General features: G+C 39.4%; 1 protein-coding gene across 1 annotated transcript in view; it reads right to left on the bottom strand.

Annotated features, from left to right (window-relative positions):
• Positions 1-19,385, bottom strand: part of LOC109920177 (voltage-dependent L-type calcium channel subunit alpha-1C-like) — a 656,132-nt gene that overhangs the window by 307,205 nt on the left and 329,542 nt on the right. The window contains exons 11-14 of the mRNA XM_048607862.1: positions 18,568-18,594; positions 15,553-15,713; positions 5,379-5,604; positions 4,296-4,503 (exon numbers count right to left, since the gene is read on the bottom strand). Of these exons, the coding sequence (XP_048463819.1) occupies positions 4,296-4,503; positions 5,379-5,604; positions 15,553-15,713; positions 18,568-18,594 (622 nt within the window). The remainder of the gene's footprint in view (positions 1-4,295; positions 4,504-5,378; positions 5,605-15,552; positions 15,714-18,567; positions 18,595-19,385) is intronic.

Raw genomic sequence — 19,385 nt, 5'->3', positions numbered from 1 at the left:
GCTGGGGTAAACGGAGCTGCATCAGGACATTATTCAAATGAGCCACAACACACAGCAGCAACCCGGAATTGCACGAAGCAGAACAACAGCACTTATATTGAGTTTTTAAGAGGAATGGATACCCAAAAAGCACAATCTGTCACTACCTCTGCGACAGACCACAGCAAGAAGACACAACATGGCCAGACATGCTAGTCACCCTACCATACATCAGGGACATATCAGAGACGACCACAGACTATCAGACCCCTAGGTATCAGGGTAGCCCACAAATCAACAACCACACTGCGACACCTACTGACAAACGTAAAGGACCCCATACCGACAACCAATAAAACTTATGTAATATACAAAATATCATGCAAGGACTGTGAGATACAGCATATAGGCCAAACTGGAATAAAACTGACAATAAGGATACATGAACACCAATGAGCCATCAAGAGACACGACCAATTCTCATTGGTCTCAATACACACGGACAAAAATGGACATGAATTTGACTGGGCCAATACATCCATAATAGCATAAGCCAAACAGAGAAATGCCAGGGAATTCCTGGAGACCTGGCATTCCAACTGGAACTCTGTCAACAAACACATTGAACTGGACTCAATATACTAACCACTGAAAAACAGAACCAGAAGTGATACCAACCACCCCAGCAAACCAAGGCATATACATAACAAGCCGGCTAGAACACCAACACTTCACTGGAGGCACACTGACGATGTTACCTAGCAGAGTGATGAAACGTCTGCAATCAAATGCACTGGCTTGACGAGCAAGTCTGCAACGTCAACTCCCAGGCTATCGTGGGTGGTAAGGGAGGAAAATACAAGGGCTCTGAGTGACCCAAATTTTTAACTCTTCTCCAGCCACAGGGAAGATGCCAGGGAGGACAGAGGTCTGGGGATGAACCAGGGAATTACAGTGAGTCTCAATTCAATGCAAGGGAAACTACTGGAGAAAATTCTGAAAGAAAGAATTAATCTGCACTTGGAGAGGAAAGGTTTGATGAGGGATGGTCAGCAGTGCTTTGACAGAAGGAGTCAAATTTAGTTGAATTTTCCAATGTGTTGATCAGGTGTGTAGATGAGGGTAGTGCAATTGATGTAGATTATATGGATTCAGAGGTAAAAGCACATGGAATTTAGGGTAATTTGATTGATACAAAACTGCCCTCCATTTGTTGAGTACTCTCTTCCAAAGTGCATTACCTCATTTTCAATGTTAAATTTCATCTGCCCGTTTGATTAACTTGTCTATATCTTTTTATAACCAAGACTTTCTTCCTCACTGTTAGCCACCTGATCAATTTTTGTGTCATCTGCAAACTTAGTTAGCATCCCCTCACATTCTCATTTTTATCATTCATATATACCACAAATAATAAGGGACCCAGCATTGATCCTTCTGGTACAGGCCAGTCTAGTCAATCTAACCTAATATGAAGAATTCTGAGTGACAGAATATAATATCTACGTTTGGAGAATCATGGATTAATTTGGCAAGGTGCCTCAAGGAAAAGTGGTTGAGAAAGTAAGTGCCAATGCAATCAAAGGCCAAGTGGTACATTGGATCCTAAACTGTTTGAGAAGTAGGAAGAAGAGGGTAATGGAAGAAGAATGTTTCAGTGATAGGAGAGGTGCTCAGCAAGGCTTGGTGCCAGGGCCCTTTCTGCTTGCGCTGTATATTAATGATAAGGACTTAAATGTATGAGATATGAGCAAGGAGTTTGCGAATAATCAGAAAATTGGTAGGTAGTAAATAGTTAGGAGGATAGCCATAAACTGCAGGAGGACGTTAATAAACTGCTCAGGTGGGTACAGCAGTGGCAAATGGAATTCAACCTAGAGAAGAGTGAAATAATGCACTTGGGGAGGGCTAACAATGCAAGGGATTATACTATGAATAGTAGGACCCTGGACAGTATTGAAGATCAGAGGGACATTGCTGTGCGTATCCTCAGATCTCTGAAGGTAGCAGGGCAGTAGACAATACAGTTAAGGCCGCATACGAAATACTTGCCTTTATCAGTCAAGGCATGGAATACAACAGCAAGGAGATTAAGCTGAATCTGTATAAAATGCTGGTTTGGTCACAACTGGACTAGTGTGCAGTTCTGGTCATCACGTTATGAAGAAGTATGATGTACTAAGGGGATACAGAGGAGATTCATCCGGATGCTGTCTGTTGTGACCAATGATTATTGCTTAGTGTGATTCATAAATCATCACATGAAATATTTCATTCTTTAAAACATTTGTAAGCATTGAATCCAATATGTATATTCAAACATATGCGCAAATTAGGAGCAGTAGGCCATTCAGACCATTAAGCCTGCTCTGCCATTCAACAAGATCATGTTGATCTGATTTTAACCAAAAATATATATTCCCACCTAACACTGAACACTGGATGGAGCAAAGCCTCATCTTGATGGGTTCAGCATCTTACTGATATGCAGCCAAGTGCACTTCAGCTTTTGGGCAGCAAGGTAGTGCACATGAACTATTAGGAGGAAGCTGGAGATAGGATACATAGCAGTGGGGTCTTCTCAACAAGCTCTCATTTCTGCCTCATTCCGTCAGACAGAGCATACTGCCTCTTGTCCTGATGACTGACTCTGCCTGTACATGTGTAATTGCAGGTGGGGAAATCTTCGCCAGGGCCCTCGCAGGTTCCAAAGCCCAGAGGAAATTTGCCAAGGGCATCTAATCTGTCAAAACAGGAGACCAAGCAGTCTGCCGCCAGCTCTGCTGTAGAATGTAGTCATGTAGAATACAATACACAGGAGTTAAAGAAAGCATTCGAGCATATCATATCATTTGCACAAGAGAGGAGGGAGTTGGTTAGCTCATTTGGCTGTATGGTTGGTTTGCAATGCAGAGTGATGCCAACAACTTGGGTTCATTCCCACGCCAGCTGAGGTTACTATGAAGGCCCTGCCTTCTCAGCCTCATCATTTGCTTGAGGCAGGGACACCCTCAGGTTAAACCACTCACGAGTCATCTCTCTCTCTATCTCTAAAATGAAATGACAGCCCTATGGTCCACTAGGACTACGGTGACTTTAACTTTATAACGAGGCAGGGGAGCTGGTTTCACCTGGGTTTGGAAAGCAATGTCAATGTTTTTATGGTGACATTTATTTTGATGCATCAAACTGTATTTGAACTTCTCTTTCTCCTGGTCCTATTTCACTGTCTACCCTATATAGTCTGAACAATAGGCTTTATGTGAATGGTGTTATCAGCTTTGATGGAAAGCAAAGGTTGTGAGTGTGATGGCTCGGTTTTTGACTGTTATTGTGAATTATGGTTTTTGATGCTAAAGTCAGTTGACTTCATTATACACAGAAAAAGTGATGCGTGCCTAGATGAGTTGTAACATATTTCTCCAGCAACTAGGTGAATGGATACAGTACCTGTTCCTCTCCTTGAAGGATTCTGATTGCTTTGCACCTGAGACATCTAATACAAACATGCCTGACAATCTTCCCATAACCACAAACTAATTACACATTGGGAGAGTGGAATTTCTTGCAACTGGACTCTTGGCTAATCTGGTCTGAATTAGTAATCTTAATAAGAGGATCTTAATGCAATCAATGACTCAATACATTATTGGGAAACTAGTCACTGAAGAGAAACAAATATGACAAAATACATACAAGTAGTGGTCTTGACAAATGGTCACGTGGGAGATGTTCTTACGGGTAGCATACTAAGAGACCCTGAAAATGTCACCAGCAGATTCCTGGAAGCAGTCAGTGGTGAAGAAATTCAAGATTGCAGTTACCTCAATGAACACAATTAATGACTCCACTTGGTCTTTTTGGCAAAGGTCTTCTTTCAGGAAAATAGATATCAGTGATGATTACCTGCAAAAGCCTTAGTATCCTGAGATACTCTTCCTTTGTTATGTTGAGGGAACTCACCCTTTATCTGAAGACCCTGTGCTGATAGTATTACTCCATAAAGCTGGAGGTATGACAACAAAACGGGAGAATCTTGGAGGAATTTATCAGCAATGAGTTAACTAATTTATGATTATGAAAGCTTTACAAGTCACTGAGTGTGATATAGGGTACCTTATGTTTAGGACAAAGGCTACAGAATAAAGAAGAGGTTTTCATTGAAAAATAAGTCATTTGGCATCAGGAAATACTAATTCATAAGCATTATAATTTAAAATGTTTTGTTCATTTGCATTCCATATTCTAGCTATGTACTGCACCCAATGTTCAGTACTTTGACAACATATACAGTGTTAAAAGTAACCATAACATACCTGGAAGACAGTAAGAAGGGACTGAGGAAAGTTATCAAATGTACTCCGTTTTGTTTCCATCTCATCAAAATTAAACTTTCCTCCAAAAAGTTGCATGCCCAAGAGTGAAAAGATTATGATGAAGAGGAACAGGAGCAGCAACAAAGAAGCAATTGATCGAACTGAATTCAAGAGGGAAGCTACCAAATTACTCAAGGAATTCCAATATCTAAAGATAGAAACAAAGAAGGCAATTAGGTATTTATTCACAATTTCAGTTTTTTGCAATATTGATATTGTCAAAGACCTTATTACACTCAATTGTTTTCAGACTGGTCTTGACATGACTCTTTTGTTCTAGCTTTAATAACATTTTTAAGTGCATAACGTGATGTGTAAAGGAGTCATGGACTGCACCACTCAGTTAAAGAGAAAAGTTTCACCCTTTTTGGATTGTATTTACACTAATCTCAGATAAAAACAGAATGCTTTCTTTCCACGCTACTATTCAATCCCTAAATATACCATTTTCCTAAATAAAATGAGTTTCTTTTCTGGAAATTAATTCTTAACCAATTTATTATTTTTACTCCATTCATATAGCTTCCAAATATTTATGCCACACATGGCAATACAGTTGCAAAATTTCATATGTGAATACAATGCATGTTATGTCCCTCTCTAGCATAGCAAACTGTACTTGATTTGAGAGTTTCATTCAAGTTTTCAAAATATAGCTGTTCTAACCTAATAACAAATTTATATTTTACATAAAATAAACATTTATCATTTAGATTTCTGTTTATTCCTAATTAAATGTATAAAATCACAAATAATTGCAATGCATTGTTGAATTCTTTGGTTTTTCTGATTCATTTTACTCTTATTTTTGAAGATTAATTTTTAATTTATGCATTGAACAGAACATGACAAATTATATGCAGTAAATTGTTTTGCATAATTCACTACTGCAGCATTTATAAGTGATCAGGTCAATCCACTTAATTCGTTTATATAATTACATTTCTACTCTCACAAGTGTGCAGATGCTTTATTTATTTCATGAAACTATAAATATCAGCATGTGAAAAATAAACATATTACCTTGTAATTTTAAATATTCTCAGAAGTCGCACACAGCGAAGCACTGAAATACCAAGTGGGGACATAATCTTGGTCTCCACCAGAATGGTCTCAAGGATTCCCCCACAGACAATGAAACAGTCAAAGCGGTTAAAAAGTGATACAAAATAAGCTTGAAGTCCAAGACTGTACATCTTAAGCAGCATTTCACCAGTGAAAAGTGCCAAAAGGACTTTGTTTGCAGTGTCTATAAAATTAAAGAATAAAATAATTTAATCAAAATTTTCAGACGACAATATTTTTCCTATATCTCTTTCCTGTCCTCTCAGCTGTAACTTACAGAGGCATATGGCAGGTGATGGCAATCTTCAGGGTACACTTCCATGAAGCCAGTGTTGCATCAGCACAGACTAACTATCAAACAGGATCCATATTGAAACTTAACCCGATCCTGTCAGTAATGTTGAGTGTTAACCCTGACTGATTTCCTCCATCTTAGCATAAGGACATGGAAGCTAAGTGTATCATCAACATTATTGAATGAGAAATCAACTAATTAAGTACTGACCAGAAAGTGAACCTGGCCCTCCCTTTGGTGTGAAGCCTAATTCCATACCATACATTTACCACAGTAACTCTCAGGGAAAAGTGCAATATTTTAGGAAATAAACCCACACTTCTAAATTTAATTGGAATTAATGTACATCAAAGTGAAAAAAAAAACTGTAGATAACATACTTAAGCATTTTACAGTTCTGTAATACTGGGAGTTCAGCGACAGTGGTGCCATCACACAAAGTAAGATAATTTCACTGAAGTGCAATTTCAGTCAACAAACCAAAAGTAAAATGTACAGAAAAATTCACCTTTATGTTCTGCAAAGAGCGACATGAATGATTGAGTCATACATGTGTAATTAAGGTAGAAATTTAACTATCATAAATATCATTCTTTTTAATTTAAAATTTAATGTGATGTAGAAATCTGAAATTCCATAAATGTATTAGTAATGCACAGCCAGACAGATTTTCAACATTAATTACAAACTTAATATACTATTCAAACCCAATTACAATTTGTGAACAACATATAACTTTTTCCAAGGGTTTCTACAGTGAGACTAACAATGTACAAGAAACATTTTGATTACTTCATTAATTTCTTCATAATTGTGATTTGGGATAATTTTGTCAGATCACCCAATTTTCAAATGTGAAATCTGGCATTGACTTCTGAATTTCCAAATCTAACTGTGTCAAAGAGTCATAGAATTATACAGCACAGGAGCAGACTCTTTAGTCTAACTGGCCCATACTGACCAAGTTTTCCAAACTAAACCAGTCCCATTTCCCTGTGTTTGGCCCATAAAGCTCTAAACCTTTCCTATTTACGTACCTGGCTAAATGTCTTTTAAATGCTGAAACCGTACCTGCATCTACCACTTTCTCTGTTAGTTCATTCCAAATTGGTACCACACCCTGTGTGAAAAAGTTGCCCTCAGATCCTTGTAAATCTTTCTTCTCCAACCTTAAAGTTATGTTCTCTACTTTTGAAATCCCCAACCCTAGCGAAAAGACCTTTGCTATTCACCTTATCAACGTCCCTCATGATTTTATAAACCTTTATAAGGTCACCCCTCAACCTCCTACACTCCACTGAAAAAAAATCCCAGCTTATCCAGCCTCTCCTTATAACTCAAACCCTCCAGTCCTGGTAACATCCTTGTAAATCTTTTCTGCACCCTCTCCAATTTAATAATATCATTCCTATAGCAGGGTGACCAGAACTGTACACAGTATTCCAAAAGTGACCTCACCAATGTCCTGTGCAAGTGCAACATAACATCCCAACTCCTGAGCATGTGTAGAGTCAAAGGGCTGAATTTTCATTTTGCTTGTAAAGCCTGATTTAAGAAATAGCGGAATGACAGGCCAGCTTTGGTGCATACCCTGCCCCATATAGGATATCTAGTGTCCTTAAATAACCTTGTGTGTGAATGTGACAACAGATTGCAGTGCTTGAGATCCAGATTTAGGAGCCACTGGTACATTCGTGAGATTGAGAGCTTTGTGAAAGCATACCTATAAAAAGGTTCACCCCACAGCTTAACAGCAGGCAGGAGAGAAGGAATGGGCCATGAGTGAGCACAAGGAAGTTGTGAAGGAATAGGCAAGTAGTGTGTCTCATTCTGCAGCTTGGATTCAATTCTGGATACTGATAAAGTGATGGTTCATGTGGGGAGTACAACCTATAAAATCCACTTTGATTTTTATTTTGACTTCTAACTAAAATGGGAGAATATACAGCTTTAAACCAAAGTAACTGTGGAAAAAGAGCTCTACAGTTTTAAAAACAAATTCCAGCAATACACTGTGAGTTGCATTTACAATGTTATCTTATTCAAGGTCAGAAGTCACACGACACCAGGTTAGAGTCCAACAGGTTTATTTGAAATCATAAGCTTTCAGAGCACTATGAAAGCTTGTGATTTCAAATAAACCTGTTGGACTATAACTATTGGCACCGCCTCATGCTCCGACGAGGAGCACGAACAGTTCATCCACTTTACTAACACCTTCCGCCCCAACCTTAAGTTCACCTGGACCATCTCCAATACCTCTCTCTCCTTCCTGGACCTCTCTGTTTCCATCTCTGGCAACCATCTGGAAACCGATATCTATTTCAAGCCTACTGTCTCCCACAGCTACCTAGAATACACCTCCTCTCACCCGCCTTCCTGCAAGAATGACATCCCTATTCCCAATTCCCGCGCCTCCACCGCATCTGCTCCTGAGATGAGGCATTCCACTCCCGGACAACCCAGATGTCCTCATTTTCCCCTCCACAATTGTCGAAAACGCCCTCGACCGCATCTTTCACATTTCCCGCAACTCATCTCTCACACCCCCTCCCCACAATAACAACAAAGACAGAATCCCCCTTGTCCTCACGTACCACCCCACCAAACTCCAGATTCAAAGCATCATCTTCCGCCACTTCCGCCACCTGCAATCTGACCCCACTGCCAAGGACATTTTTCCCTCCCCACCCTTATATGCCTTCCGGAGGGACCGCTCTCTCCGTGACTCCCTCATCTGCTCCACACTCCCCACTAGCCCCAGCACTTTTCCCTGCAACCGCAGAAAGTGCTACACCTGCCCCTACACCTCACCCCTCACCCCCATCCCAGGCCCCAAGAAAACCTTCCACATTAAATAGATGTTCACCTGCACATCTGCTAATGTGATATATTGTATCCGCTGCTCCCCATGTGGCCTTCTCTACACCGGGGAAACCAAGCAGAGGCTTGGAGGCCGCTTTGTGGAACACCTACGCTTGGTTCATGACAAACAACTGCACCTTCCAGTCGCGAACCACTTCAACTCCCCCTCCCATTCTTCAGATGACATGTCCATCCTGGGCCTCCTGCAGTGCCACAACAATGCCACCCGAAGGCTGCAGGAACAGCACCTCATACTTCGCTTGGGAACCCTGCAGTCCAATGGTCTCAATGTGGACTTCACAAGCTTCAAAATCTCCCCATCCACGACCTCATCCCAAAACCAGCCCAGCTCGTCCCCGCCTCCTTGGCCTGTCCGTCTTTTCTCCCACCTATTCGCTCCTCCCACCTCACTGATAAAACCCCGCCCCCACCTCCTATCTACCAGCCTAATCCCCACCTCCTTGACCTGTCTGTCTTCTCTCCACCTATCTGCTCCTTTATCCACCTTCCATCATTGCCTCCCCCAACCTCTCTATTTATTCCAGAGATCCCTTCCCCTCCCCCATTTCTGAAGAAGGGTCCAGACCCGAAACATCAGCTTTCCTGCTCCTCTGATGCTGCCTGGCCTGCTGTGTTCATCCAGCTCTACACCTTGTTACCTCAGATTCTCCAGCATCGGCAGTTCCTACTATCTCTTGGACTATAACTTGGTGTTGTGCAACTTCTGATCTTGTCCACCCCAGTCCAAGACTGCACCTCCACATCATGGTTCCCATATTCAAGCAGTGAGGAGGAATTCCAGATAAAATGCCATCACCTGTGTGTTTAGGGCAATATTGCCCATAGACAGTCTTTTGATTGGCTATGCAAGCATTACTATTTGTTGTGGGCTCAAAAGGGCTCGGCATAGTAACAATCATTTGATTGGTTCCTGGACCAGTGGCCATAGCCTTGTGTGTGGACAATATAACAAACATTCAGCTTATGAAGAAAAAAAATCCATTCATCTCTCTCTTTCTTACTTCTAGAAGAGTTTACTTCTGTGGAGAAGTAAACTAAAGTCCTTATCAGCTAGCTACTCTCTCTCATATTTCTCTGTAAGTAGCTCTCTTTGCAAATCCCCTGTTGAAGGAAAAAGGGAAAACTACTTCTAGATGCTGTTAAAGAGTAAACCCTTAACCAGTGAATGAGAGACTGAGAATTGGTATACCCATAGTATCATATCCATAATCAGCAAAGGGCTGGAAGGAATTGAAAAGACCTGAAAGAAAATAGCTAATCAACATATGTGATATGGAAGACTGGTACTAGAACTGTTTTTCTCTGACACTGTTTTCTTTCCCAGCATTAATGGTGTGTCTTGTCTCTTTGTGTATCTGTTTGTATATGTTTCGGAATGTTAAGATTAAATTTAAAGATATAGAATTATAAATTAGCTGTAGAACTTGTCTATATTTTTGCCATTGGTTAAAAGCAGCTTGTTGATGATAAACAATTATTTTCTTGTAGATGGAAAAAACTGATGTACACTTTTTTTTAACCTGAATTAGACAGTTAGGTAAAATTGGGCAATTCAGTGGTTTAGGCAAACTTTTACATTTGTAACAACTCCAGGAATAGTGAGGCTTGATTTCCAGAGAGCTATTCCAGTGAGTCATGACAAAATTTAAGGGCTCATCCAGGACAGTCTCAAATAATTAAGATTGGGTATGAGTTAATATAACTAACAAAGAAGAAAATGTCAAATATTAGGTTTTCCATTAAGAAATAAGTTGGCACTAGAAGCTACTAAAGCCTTTTGCAGGTCAGTCAGATGTCCCTGCTGAACCTATGAAAGATCACAAAAGCTAAGTAGTTTAATTGGCAAATAAAATTGAAGTGGAATTATGTCTCAGAACTCAGAACGTACGGGTAATTCAAGTACCATCCCAGCAACTGGACTTGGCAAAAACACAGAAGACACCAGATCGTCCAGTGGTGAGACATTGGAGTCAATTAATACTGAGTTACAGTTAACATGGTTGGCTCATGAGGAAAAGTGAATTATAAAGAAGAATTTATAAAGGATACAAATGGAAATGAGAAGGCTGGAACAACAGATGTGCGAAAATGAGAAAGAAATAATGTTTAAAATAATACAAATGAGGAAGGAGGCCTCAGAAGCCAAAGAATGCTGTGATGGGGAATATTCTCATTACAATCCAAAGGCCAGTCAGGAAACATTTAGGTTACACAAATCCTACCAAAATTTGAGGAATAGGAAGTGAAATCAATATTTATATCATCTGAAAAACTAGCAAATTAAATGAAGTGCTGAGTAGAGTTATGAGTACAATAGATCATGATGTGAAATCAGTTTTGGTAAAAACAACTTGTTATTCTCTCTCCTCGCGCTATCTGCTATCTCCCAGTATGTTATGCACCTTGGTACTACTTTCTAATATTCTCTCATGGTTCCTACATTCCTGCTAAGTCAGTTTAAATCCTTCACAACAGCACTAGAAAATGCCCACAAGGAAGTCAGTCTGCCGCTGTTCAAATGCCACCCATTCAGCTTGAACAAGTACTACCCTCCCCAAGAGCCAGTCCCAGTGTCCCAGAAATCTAAAGCCTTTCTCCTGCAACATCATTCCAGTGATGCATTCAACTTCTTTATTTTCCTATTTCTGTACTCATTTGTCACTGGGAATAATCTGGAAATCATTACTTTAGAAGCTGTGCTGGCTAATTTTCTACATTGTTCTGCAAATTCTGATTACAGGATCACATTCCACCTTCCTTAGTCTTTAGTACCCATATGGGCCATCCTCCAGAAGCATGTGCTGCAGTTGTTCTGGGATATCCTTTACCCCAGCAGTACGAAGGCAACATACCATCCTCCAGTCACATCAATGTTTGCAGAAACCCCTAACTGTGTTGCTAAAGCATCATTTATCAATAGGGCGATCCATTTTTCTTCCTTCCCTCCTGTAAAACTGGGTCACACATGGTGCCATATGTTTCCTTCCTGCTGCACTCCTCCAGAAACTGTCCCCTTCACCAGTATCTAGAATAGAAAACCAGTTAGTGAACAAGACCTCTGGGGACTTCTGTACTGTTTGTCTGTTTCTCAGACAGCATGGTGCTCACCAATTTCCTATCCAGCTGCCTGACCCTAAGTTCTGGTGTGACCATCTCTCTGAATGTGCTATCCATAGAGTATTTTGCTTCACAGATGAACACCTCAGTGAATCTAGTTCCTACTCAAGCTCTGAAACTCAGAGCTCAAGCTTGTTCGGCTGGTGACACTTCTTATACACGGGGTCTTATCTAGATCATGTGAATGTTCATGACTCCCAACATGTCACCGATGGGCATTCCACTTGGCTGTGTTGCCCCGCTATGTCTCGATCTTATACTTTTAAATCAGTTTACTTATTTAAGCTTTACACTTGTACTACAAATTATGAACTAGAGAAGGGTAGAAAGTAGAAAATCTTCACCATTATTCACATAACAGGTCCTTCTCCTGTACCTATAAATATTCACTTTACTTGTACTAGTTTATAATTTTAGATATTTTGAAATTAGTGGAGTTCCTAATAGCATCTACTCAATGACTAATTTACTTATGACTTTCCAGTGATGTCATGCTTGAACATAATTACAAATTCAGGCCAGCTGCTGAGCAGTCCAGTTCATTCATAACAAGTCTAGGTGACCTCTACCTGAGAAGGTAAGTAAAAGGCTCCGAACTTCAACCTCCCTTCATTCCTACCTAATTATCTGTGTAGCCCTCGACCTAGTCAACTAATTTCCTGCATCCCTACCCCCTCACCCACCCACCTGCCATCCAATCTCCACCTTCCTGTGTACTGCTCTACCCTCTTAACTACCTATCTGCCATTCCAATGCCTCGACCACTTGGCTGCCGTCCTACCCCACTGGACCTATCTGCTACTCTACCCTTTTCCTACATATCTACCACCGGAACTCTCACTCACCCTCCTGCTACTCTACTCTGACCCACCTACCTGTTGGCACTTACCCTAAACTAATTAGCTGTCACTCTACCACCTTGTCTATTTATCTGCAAACTAACCCGACCCACCCACTGCCACTCTATTCCACTCAACCTTGACTTAACCTATCTCCTACCAACTCAACCTCCATCTCCCATCCTATTCCCTCACCTAATTATCTTATATACTTATTTTCTCTCTGTAACTTGGCTAATTGTCTTTGGACCATTAAATCTTGGAATGCGACAGTTACTGTGATAAAAGGGGGACTTGGTCTGGCTTCTAGTGCTAATCCTGTGCTGCTCTGGGAGGCACTCAAAACAGGTCACTCTGCATTGCTCACGCTGTCAAAATCAAGAATTCAAGCCAGAATTGTGAAGCTCTGGAGCAGTGAAATAAAAAGAAACAGCTTTGCAATCTGAGATTTCCACTCTTCAGAAGTTTTGACCCATCATGATGTAGCGATATCAGTGATGTGATTCAAAGAAGAACAAGACTATATATTAAATAATTCTGGTTAAGACATATTCAGTAAAGATAGGAAAGCGAGGAGTGGTAGTATTGCCATGTTGGAAAGAGAAGACATCAAATAAACAACTAAAAGGTGCATTTATATTGAGCAAAGTTGTAAACGAAATTTTAGAGGAAATTACAGAAAAGTCCAAGAATTATACATTAGTAATAATGGGAATTAATCACAAATATAGATTGTGATAGTAGTGCTGTGAAAGTCAGAGATGGTCAAGAGTTCCTAGATTGTGTTCAGGTGAATATTCTATAGCAGTATGTTTCCAGACCAATGAGAAAGGAGACACTGTTAGATTTGATTGTTAGGAATGTGGTAGGTCAAGAGGAACAATTAGAGGACTGCGATTACAATTACGTGAGATTACCTTTCATCACTTTGCTAATAATTCAAAGTAGACTGATGGGGTGATAATTGGCCATATTGGTTTTTTATCTACTTTTAATGGATAGGACATAACGGGACAATTTCCCTCATTGCTGGATAAATGCGTGTTACAACTTTTCTGGAGCAACTTAGCTTGTGGTATGTAAATTCTGCAGCACAACTCTTTAATATTTTGCTGTAAAATTGTCAGGTCCAAAGGCCTTTACACTATTCAGTGCCATTAGCTATTTCTTAATATCACATGGATTAGATTGATTTGGCTGGGCTGGCATCTGTGATGCTGCAAGCTTCTGAAGAAGGTCCAGAGTCTAGCCGATGATACTTGGAGATGCTTCAGCCTCAACTTTTTCACTGGTGTGTTGGATTTCCCCATCATTGAAGATGGGAATATTTGTGGAGTCTCCTCCTCTACGAGTTGTTTAAGTATCCACCACTGTTCAAAATTAAATGTCACAGGACTGCAGAGTTCAGATCTGAGGTTAGTTCTGGAATCACTTTGCCCTCTCTGTTGCATGCTGCTTTCTTTATTTATTATGCAGATAGCACAAATGGCAGTTGATTTGCAAAAGAAGCAACAACAACCTGAGGAAGACCTTTCACACACAGCAACTAGTTAGGATCTGCAATGCAATGCCTAAGAGTGAAGTGGAAGTAGATTTGAATAAGGCATTTAAGTGGGAATTGGGTTATACCTGAAGAGAAAGACAGTCCAGTGCAATTGAGAGAGGGAAGAGGCATGGCTCTAAGGACTTGCTCTGTCAGAGAGGTAGTACATATATGTTGGGCTGGGCAGAATGGCCTCCTTTTGTGCTGTAATCTAGAGTGGACAAGGAGAGATACAAATCTGTCAGGGACAGGGAGGAACTACTTCAAAGTATCCAGGTGAAAGGTTTACAAATCTCACGTCAGTCAGTGCTATGCTAATAACTGTATTTTCATGATTCAATTTAACAAACGCATCTGCTGATGGAGATGCATCCTCATGACTCACTTCTTATGATTTTCACAGGGTCAGTTCTGGAGATGTGGGGCTGTGTCTGCAGGAAGGATGCTGTTCCCAGAAGATGAAGCAACATAGTCTGCACCATGACTTCATTAAAGTACAATTTCTTCCAGTGCAGGCATCTCACCCCAGTGAGTTCTCATATCATCTTAGAATGGGTGGCATAAAGTAAAGCATTGCATGAATGAGCAGTAGGCAGTGACACAAGCAGAGACAGTTGTGATCAGTCCTCCCTGGATCCTTTCGGTTCACCCACAAATTGATGAAATATCATGATCAATTAAAAAATGTAGTTTTTTCCATCATGAAGATATTTCATATTCATGAATACAAAATTAGTATTTGAGAACCAAAGCTTTTCAGCAATATTTATACATGGAATGAAAGCCCAGTTACATTGTATTACAAGGTGCGATCTTTTCGAAGGTTTTTATAGGGAGACCAATAACATAAAAGGAAAAGTTTTCACCAATAATTTCTATTTGACATCAGCCTGAGTCACATTCAAAACAGCACTCTATGGGGAAATATAAAATGGCTGACATTAACTTTTGGATGACTGCATATAACTGTGCATATGCAGAGTCCAGGAATTGAATTTGTTCTGGAATTGGGATCCTGATATTGGGAGAACTTCCAGTTCCTGTCGTTGCAACACCTAGATCAGAGTGGCTTTTGCGTACAAACCAACCTAATGAGTACACTGATGTTTGAGGTGGCCTTGCTGACATCCCTGCCAAGTATGGACACTCTTTGGCACTGCACCATCCACCTCATCCTGCAAGTAACTGTGCCATTTTAGCAGGAGTTAGATGAGAATGAGACCATATTCTCCAACTTACTGCTTACTGCCACAGGATATTAACTAAGAAAAAAATGTTTTCCTTTTTAATGATTTTTTAAAAAAATTCTGACTCAAATATTATAGCTTTTATGTATAATGTGCATAGTAAATCACTGATATGAGGAAAATTTTACTGGATTGGGATGCCATATTTATACACAAAATAGCGTGCTAACATGTTGCCTTTATTTTCATTCTGTTTTGCTCCTACCTTGAACTAGGGTAAGCCAGTCAGGCTGGTTGTAGTGTTCGGATGCAATGGTGAGGGTGTTGAGGAATACAAGAAATATTACAAGCCAGTAAAAGACACTAGACTTCACACCAGCTCTACATTTTCTCCTGCAAAATCGGTTCCATCTTCGCCAATATCGACTGTAACAAAGAAAAACATGAGTTAAACTGTAGAAAGTGTCTCCTGCTTAGTTCTCAATTTCTTGAACTAAAAAGTGGCACTTGATGAAGGAGGAAAAGCATACAGAAAAAGTAGAGCTGACTGAGGCACAACATATTTGTTGTATCATTGATCAAAGGGGCTGGATTATCATGTTCACTATCTGAACACTAATCTAGTAGAATGCATCAACTGCCCATTATAAAAATTGTCTGAATCAATGTTATAAAAATCTAGTGGGTTCAAGGAAAAAAAATGGTTGATCCACTCCACCAGATTACAAACCATGTTTGAAGGTGGAAACCAACCCCAGAGATACATACTTACAATTTTTACACAGCAAGTTGGACACCTTGGGCAGTCCATTGAAAGCAAAGGTGAAAGTGAGAGAAGGTAAGACGTTGTAACAAAGGATGACCATAAAAATTAAAATTTCATGTTACATTCCAGTGAAGGGTTGTAACATTCAGTTATCCTGCTAGACTAGTGACATATGAATAAGTACCTCTCATTGGCAGGCGAATTGGTGTAGCATTTTGGAATAAGGCACCATCAGAGGCAAGACAAATTGACCCACACTTACACAATTATTCATGATCATAAATAATATCATTGCTGGATACGTTTTGAACATAAATAGAAATTAAACAACTACTTAAATTTTAAATATTTACCTCCTCCACCACTGATGCACAATGGCAGCTGTGTGTATTGCAAGATGTATTGTAGCAAGTAAAGCCCTTAGATAATACCTTAAATCCCTGACCTTAACTGCCTCAAAGGACAAGGACAGTAGATCCATAGAAACACTACCACCTGCAAGTTCCTCTCAAAGTCAAAAACAATTCTACTTTGAATCCAAATTGTCATTTCTTCACTGTTGCTAAAATGTGCAAGTTCACTTCCTATCAGCACTATTGGTGTACCTTCATGACATACGCTGCAGAGGTTTAAGAAGCTAACTTTCAACACCCCTTTTTCAAGGCAAATTAGGGATGGGCAATAAATGCTGACACAGCCAGTGACACCCACATTCTGTGAAAAAAACAAATTAGAAAAATGCATTTGGTATGTGTAAGGTGGAAAGTTACTAAGAGAGTAGAAGTGCAAAAAGTATTAAATACTTAAGTATTTTTGAAATAGTAGATTGGAAAATGCAATTTGTTTACATGATGTGATAATGTTAACCAGGAAAAAAACTCCAATGACTGCCAAACTGAAAGATTATTATGGTTGGCATCACTCAGTGACTTGTTTACCACCAGACCACAAACCTCTTATTTTGAATTTTGTATATAATTATGTCACAGGAGGTTGTTCTCAGAGGATAGGTGACACATGGTTGCTATGTGACTTCGAACAGAAATTAGCATTCCTGCCATATATACTACAGGCAGCTGGTAATGCCATTAATTTTAAAAAAAAATTACATACTAACAAGATATCTTAAAGTTAATTACATACCTAGACCTGTCAAATGATCTTATGTGTCAACCTGCAATGCATTGATATTTTGCAAGGCAAGCTTTTAATAGCTTGTACAAATACCTTAAACAACATCATAATTTTGTTAATGACTCAATTTCAGCATATTATGTATTCCAACCACAGAGTCAGTTCATTTGTTAACGTTGGTATAAAAATTGTTAAGAGTATAAACAACATTTGTCTCTTTGTGCTTAGGGCAACAATTTTTTATTCATTTTAGAAAATAAATGAGAGTCTACATTTGGCTATAAGATATAGACAATTATAATTTAAAAGAATTTCAAAAGGGCAGTACTTTTGTGTTCTGGCTTGGTCTATCATTAACTGGTGAGAAATCCTTGTGTAACATAAAATAACCTTTTACAGTTTTGCGCATAGATACTCAGGAGTTAGAAGAATGGTTGTGATGGGAACAGTGCTCGGAGGATGGAACGGGGTGAGGTACTATAGATATGCTACTAGTTTAGTGAGATATACTGTGTGAAGATTGGGATTGAAGCACTCAGATGAAGAAATAGTAGGTACTGAAGGGAAAATGGTGGCTGAAAGTTATTTCAGATCAAATGGCTGTATCACAATTAAGCATTGGGGTGCCCAGCCCAGTAAGAGAGTAGAAGTACTGAGAGTAGCACAGTAGATAGATCACCAAAACCAGTGATGGTAAAAGGATTTTAAAAAGAAGGCAAGGTTATTTCCAAATTTTAAATGCCAAGTTATTACCTACCGCTACCGGTCAATCTAAGAACAGGTGTCAAAGTATCTAAGTTATTTGAGTACAGGAGTAGTGAATCTTTGTAGAGGAGCTTAGTTAAAAAACACCAGAAGTCGTATGCAATTTTGGTGTCCTTATCTCAGGAAGATAATATTGTCAGAGAGGGAATGTGACAAAGACACCCGGGATGATGGGACTGTCCTAGAAGAGAGATTGGGCAAACTGTCTGTTTTCTACAGAGTTTCTAAGAACGAGAGGTGACCTGATTGAAACTTATAAAATACTTAAAAGGTAGATAGGGTAGATACAGATATGATGTTTCTCTCGTTGAGGAGTTCCTATTTGCTACAATTATTACACAACTTTCATGTTACAGCCATGTTTAATATTATTTAAGTATAGGGTATTGCAACAGGAAACCGATTTTGGTATGCATGCAATTTTTCTTAAATGACACTTGATAATAATTCTATATAAATGGAAGATGCAGAAATCATCTTAAATAATGCTTATTGTCTTTACTGGTAGACAAATCAAGCTACTATTGAATCAATGCTTGCATTAGGAATATCACTGTAATATAGACATTATCAAAAATAAAAAGATTGTATTAAATGTATTAGGTGTTAACTGACCTGAACTTGGACTTGGAAATTCGATGCCTGGAACAAAAAAGAAAAGATTACAGACAAGTTGTTGTTTGAAATCTTCTCAATTAAGGAGATTGTTTAATCAAACAGGGTGAATTGCAAGTATCTCAGCTGTCACTGGCCATTCACCTGCTCTCCTCTTTTACTGAAAGAAAGCATGAGACTTGCCATTGAAAAGTATTTTTATGAGATACCTATCACTGCGAAGAAAGTAGAATATTCTGGAATGAAAATCTTGCCAGCTACTCTAAGTAGATTAATACTAACTGGCAATTATTTAAACAGAGTTGGTGGAATGCCTCCGTTTATCTTTCCCATTTTCCCTATATGTTTCTTTCTCTCTTTTATCTACTCAGGAATTTACCTTGCAGAATTCCAGAAAGTTTCTACTGAACCCTAGAGATCTATGGGTATGTGGTTTAGAAATACTGATGGATAACATGGGTATTAAAAGGAGATTAGAAATTAGGGTATATAGCATCAGGAAGGCATATCCTTAAATGGTGAAAAATTGGATGAACGTGACGAAGAAGTGAAAGAACAGTCAGTCCAATGTCAGGCAATGAAACAGGTTAGGAAGCCATTGATCCCTCAGTGATATTACTGATCTGCTTAATCAACTACTTGAAAATAACAAGAAGCTCCTCTGAAAATAACAAGAGGATCCTTTTTAACCTTCTTCACATAGAAACATAGAAACTTGTTGCAGGTGTAGGCCATCCAGCCCTTCAGACTTGGTCCGCCATTCAATATGATCATGGCCGATCATACAACTCAGTATCCTGTTCCTGCTTTCTCCTCAT

This window comes from Rhincodon typus, chromosome 18 (genome assembly GCF_021869965.1).
Source record: "Rhincodon typus isolate 14 chromosome 18, sRhiTyp1.1, whole genome shotgun sequence".
In the NCBI taxonomy this organism is placed as follows: domain Eukaryota; kingdom Metazoa; phylum Chordata; class Chondrichthyes; order Orectolobiformes; family Rhincodontidae; genus Rhincodon; species Rhincodon typus.
The sequence above is the reverse complement of the archived record's forward strand: the minus strand, read 5'-3'. Positions and strand labels throughout refer to the sequence as shown.